The sequence below is a fragment of the Monodon monoceros genome, unplaced genomic scaffold, assembly GCF_005190385.1.
Source record: "Monodon monoceros isolate NGI ecotype Baffin Bay Population unplaced genomic scaffold, NGI_Narwhal_1 Super_Scaffold_7, whole genome shotgun sequence".
NCBI lineage: Eukaryota > Metazoa > Chordata > Mammalia > Artiodactyla > Monodontidae > Monodon > Monodon monoceros.
The window spans coordinates 61928062-61933305 of record NW_021703784.1 but is presented as its reverse complement, the minus strand read 5'-3'; the positions used below and the strand labels follow the sequence as shown (position 1 = coordinate 61933305).

At 47.9% G+C, this 5244-nt stretch overlaps 1 protein-coding gene across 1 annotated transcript in view; it reads right to left on the bottom strand.

The window, feature by feature from the left end:
* Positions 1 to 4918, bottom strand: part of WEE1 (WEE1 G2 checkpoint kinase) — a 14522-nt gene extending 9604 nt beyond the window's left edge. The window contains exons 1-5 of the mRNA XM_029208394.1: positions 4070 to 4918; positions 2400 to 2605; positions 1874 to 1937; positions 1334 to 1506; positions 728 to 849 (exon numbers count right to left, since the gene is read on the bottom strand). Of these exons, the coding sequence (XP_029064227.1) occupies positions 728 to 849; positions 1334 to 1506; positions 1874 to 1937; positions 2400 to 2605; positions 4070 to 4645 (1141 nt within the window). The 5' untranslated portion in view covers positions 4646 to 4918. The remainder of the gene's footprint in view (positions 1 to 727; positions 850 to 1333; positions 1507 to 1873; positions 1938 to 2399; positions 2606 to 4069) is intronic.
* Positions 4919 to 5244: the final 326 nt, after the last annotated feature.

Here is a 5244-nt window from a genome sequence, read left to right as displayed (position 1 = left end):
GGGACTCTGGTAAAGCTTTAATAAAAAAGGAAGGACACACGTTGATTGCTGAAGGACCTGATGAAATTCAAAGCTATACAAAGGTCCAAAGTTAAACCTCTATAAATGCTTGTTTTAGCGGGGGAAGGAGGGAGGGAGGCACAACTAGGGAACTAAAAGAGCATAACTCTTACTTTACAGAAACATCTCAGTGGATTCTAGTGGTAAACTAGGTTAGATAGATGGAAGGGGGAGCAAGATTCAACAAATGGCTAAATTTATATCAATGGAGAGTCACTGTCATTTTTTTTTTTTTGAGTCACTGTCATTTTATGAGTAACCAATATCAGTTTTAGCAGCACATAAAATGAAATGGAAAGGGAAGGCTAGATGCAGGGAGCCTGGATTATTAACTACTATATCCCCCACACACACTATGCTAAGTGCTAGGGATACCAAAATATATATGGCAAGGCTGCTGTCCTCTCAAGAAAATCAGTTTAATATGAGTAACAGGCATACAAATAATATGCACGCAAGAACAAGGTTTTCAATACTAACTTCCACGTAAGAATTACTTGCACTTGAAATTCATGTTGAAATTCAAAGATCAGGCTTCCGATCTTTGAATTTACAAGAGATAAAAGATATATAGAATTAGAGCAAGACCTTAGATAAAAAGAAGTATCTCCTTGGTGTTCATTTTCTTGAGCTTATGAGTTTACAAGGGAACCATTACATTACTCACCATTACAATATTCATTCTGTATAAGCATATGGTCATCTTCTGCCCATGCAGAGAAATATCGAACTACATGAGAATGTTGTCCAAGCACTGCATGAGCATATACTTCTCTCAAAGCGTTCTGCCTAGAAGTTTGAGATTAAGAGAATGGTAAATCATTTTTATTCAAGCCTGAAATGAGTTAATTTATCTGAAAGTTCATAAAAGAATCTTGACTTCTGGATCTATCATTATGCTGAAGGACAACTTGCTTGAAAGAGAGGGAGTTAAAACTCTGTACCAGATTTTTCCAAAGACTTCCATTAAAGAATGTTAGAAAGAAGGAAGCTAGCTGGCCCTAGAATTCAGAAAAGATGAAACTCCACTTTACTATGAATTCATGGATGCTACTAGAAATAAGAAATTTAAGTTAGGCTCCAAGATCAGACCCCTTATATTATTCTTCCAAGTCCAGTAAGAACTAATGGCACAAAATGAAATGGATCTGATTAAATCATTACAACTTCTCAAACGTTAGAGAATTAAATTCAATGATTGACCACCTAAAACCTTAACATTTGTAACATCATACTGAACGAAAGAGAAGAAGACAAAATCTTTAATACATACTCATCAACAGAGCCAGCCAATGGCTTTTTTGATCGCTTTATGGCATAAATGCATCCATCCAGCCTCTTCACACATTTAAACACAGAACCAAATTCTCCAGAGCCAATCTTCTCTAGCTCATGAAATTCTGTTGTATACCGTGACTTCATATTGCTTTCAGTAATTGTAATTCTCTGTAATAAAAAGTGTATCCATATATATATATATATATATATATATATATAATACAAAGGTATGAAAATGATTTTTTCACTATGGTGATAGCACTATGTGTGAAATTTTTAAATTATATCTTATGTTTTGCAGGTGCTCTGTGGGAATTGTTCCATTTGTAGATGTGTTTTTGATGAACTTGTGAGGAGTGACAAATTCCACATCCTCCTATTCCACCATCTTGACTCCTCCCTAAAAATTATACCTTATGTTTTAACATACATATATGGTACCTTGCATATGTGGCTTATTTAACATGTATATGTGGTAGCTTGTTAAGACGTAGAAAATCAAATTTCAAAAACAATAAAATCAAAATCTATTTACTTTAGCAGGTCTTGTTTCATCTTCAAACTCATAATCACTGGCTTCCATGTCTTCACCACAGGAACTGAAAAATATTATTTTTTCCATCAACATATCTGACAGATACATCAACTAGAGATCCAAAACTTTGTCTGACAGGTATATAACAAAATGAAAATTTAATGAATGAAAACAGAAAAGAAAGCATTTAATCTTGTAATGACAAGATACAGCTCAACTGATGGAAATGTTGTTCTTGCTTAGATACACCAACACCACCACACATATAAAAATTAAAGCCTTTGGAAATCAACCTTCTCTGCCTGTCTCATTTTGACACCAGCAGATTTCCTACTATCTAGGCTCTTTATTCCTTCCTTTCCCATACCACTCTTTTCCACAGGTGATTACTGAGAACTGCTAATAATGGAGAAAATTCTCAGTGCATAAACTTCCATGTCATTCAGTTGAAACTAAACTTTAATAAGTATACCAAACCAATCTTGGGTGGTTGGGGAACCACACTGTTGAATAATAAATAACTTACTCATTCCAGTATGTTCTCTTTCTTCTACGACACTGTCCTGAGGAATGAAGTAACACAGAATCTGGAGTAAAAGGATTAATATTCACTTGAGGAGTCTGTCGTATGTCAAATTCCCTTTTTCCTGACTTTTCTGTATCCATGAATAGAGAACCACCTCGGAGTTTAACAGAACTGGAATCGATTCCTCGAGCTTTGGAGAGCAAACTCTAGGAGGGGGAAAAAAATGTTTAGGATCCAAGTGCTATAGCTGGCCTTCTCAACCTAACTTTCAACAAGGCTTTCAGGAGGCTGAATGTGTAGGTCAAAGCAACACACAAGCCTTTGTTATCTTTCAAGCAAAATAAACAGTGGTTAACTTAGGAGCCTGAAGCTGGATACTAACCACCTTTTCTGAAAAGGCCAAGTAAAATAAGGTCTCTAACCCTAAAAAGAATATAAATGCATACTAAAATTAAGTTCATTCTAGAGGATAAAAGTTAACAAAACCTTTCAATCCATCTAAAAGTGGAAAGCAGTCAGGGAGCCCCATAAAAGCTCCCCTCCCCCATCCAAGTAGGGCTTTGAAAGCCTCCTCCGTAGGACTCCTCCCCTCACTTCCAGAGGGATCTTGCCGTGGGCAAGTCGGCTAGCAAACAGTAGAGCACAAAAGCACACATCTTCCTGAGGTTTATGACTAGTAACGGTACTGAAACTGACTCACTTAAAAAGGTGCATTTCCTGCATTAATCTTATAAATGTGGCACCTGTCTTAATTTCGGGAAGTGTCCGTTTTAAAATCTTGTGTTACTTCTAAAGTTCTAGAAGTGGTCATCTGCTTACTCACTAGCCATTCAGCAAACAGGTGCTGAACACCTACTTCTTTAAGATACCTTATTAACGGTATATGAAAGCCTGAGGGTCCAGGCAACAACACCAATGCTGGTTTTTAACAGTTGGACGTTCCTAATCCTGACACTTAGGCTGACCAAACTTGGGAACTGCAAACCCAAGGGTGTAAACAAACGCTTACCCAATAAATATTCTGTCCGGAAAGAGGCTTAAACGCTACCCCTTAGTTATTTACGAATCTTTTTAAGACTGTAAATGCTTGAAGGCCAGCCTTTTCTCCCAAGTCGAAGCGCAGTCTCCCTCCGTATCTCAAACTTTCCCCCATAAGGCCACCTGATACGAAACGATAAGCGCATGAATTTTTTTTTTTAACCGAACTCCTGCGTGCGCCGCCCAAATTACAGGACAGAACACTGCGTTTAAAAGCCACCTGATGGCTGCGGCGCTCGGGAGTGTCAGGTGGTCGGGCCAGGACCACTCGAGCATCATTCCAAACCACGTTATCGGTGCCACACTCCCCGCTGCCACGCTCGGGGAGGCCCCGACTCGGCGGGCGTTAAATCGTCAGCCACCTGGACTGCGCCGATCAGCCCCCTTGAAAGATGAAGTTCCAGACGAGGCCCATTGTTCAGTTACATAATCTTAACGGACAACTTCTGGGCAGGGCCCAAAAGAGGGGCTGCCAACTTTTTTGTTGCGGCGCAGAAGAGCGAGCGCGGGTGCGGCCCGGCGGTTATGTAACCGAACCCGGGCAGCGCCGCGCTCGGCCCCCGGCGCCACTGCCTTTTTAAAAGACTAGGCCGGCGCGGGCTCGGGGCGCCCCAGCAGCTGCGTCCTCTCACCTTGGGGGTGTGCGGCGTGTCGAAGAGCCGCAGCTTGCGGAAGGTCTTGTGGGGCGGGGTGCCCGGGTGGTCGGGCAGCGGCGAGCAGGGGCCCTCGCCAGCCCCGCGCGCTCCGCAGCCCCGCGGGGACGCATCCCCCGGGCCGCCACAGCGCACAGGCGAGAACGAGCTGCCCAGAAAGTAAGCGGCTGCAGGCGACTTGACTGGCGACGAGGAGCCGAAGCCCTCTTCCTCCCACGAGTCGCCCTCGGCCCCGCCGCCCGCCGCGTCCGCGCCTGGGCAGGCGCCCCGCAGCAGCATGTCCTCCTCCAGCTCTCCGGGGCTGCCGGGGGCCGGGCCGGGTGAGCGGCGGCGCTCGGGCCCGGGCTCTGTGGGGCTCCGCGCGGGCGGTAGCGGCGAGTCAGGCTCCTGAAAGGCCGAGTCCTCCCCGGTGCTGTGGCCACTGCCTTCCTCCTCCTCTTCCTCCTCCTCCTCCTCACAGTCGCTGCTGGGCGAGAAGATCAGCTTCTGGCGCAAGGTGCACGAGGCCCCGGCGCGGAGGGGCGGCGGCGGCTGCTGCCGGCTCAGGAAGCTCATCGCGCCCACGGGGCCGGGGCGGAGGACCGGAGAACCTGGGCCCGCGGAGTCCAGGGCACGGCCGGCCCAGGGGGCGGGTCCGCCACGTGCGACTGGGCGCGCCTGGTGGCCGCGGCGGCGGGCCTGCGCTGCGGCTCCGGGACTCTCGGGGCGGCGGCCGGCGGGGGCGGCGGCGGCGGCGGCGCGGACTCTTCTGCAGAGGCGGGGGGGCCCGGGCGCCGAGGCTGGGGTCTCCGCAGGTCCAGCAGCAAGTTCGGGCTCCGCGGCTTCCCGCGACCGTTAACCACGTGAGTGCCCAGTCCACCAATCCCCGCCCAGCCCGGGGTTTGAAAAAAAAGGAGGGCGCGACTCAGCCCGCGGGGGAGGGATCAACTACGCGATTTTGGCGCGAACCTGCTGGCTCCGCCCCCCACGCCCCCGCCCCGCCCCCCGCTCCGCGCGGATCCAGGCCTGGGCGGGCGCAGTGCCGCGGTCCTATGAGCGAGCTGGATGGCTGGGAGCTGGGTCCGCCGCCGCCCGGACAGGGCCGGGCCGGGGAGCAGAGGCAGCCCAATGGGAGGAGCGAAGGGTGCGGACTGGACTAGGCCGAGCCGAGCGCT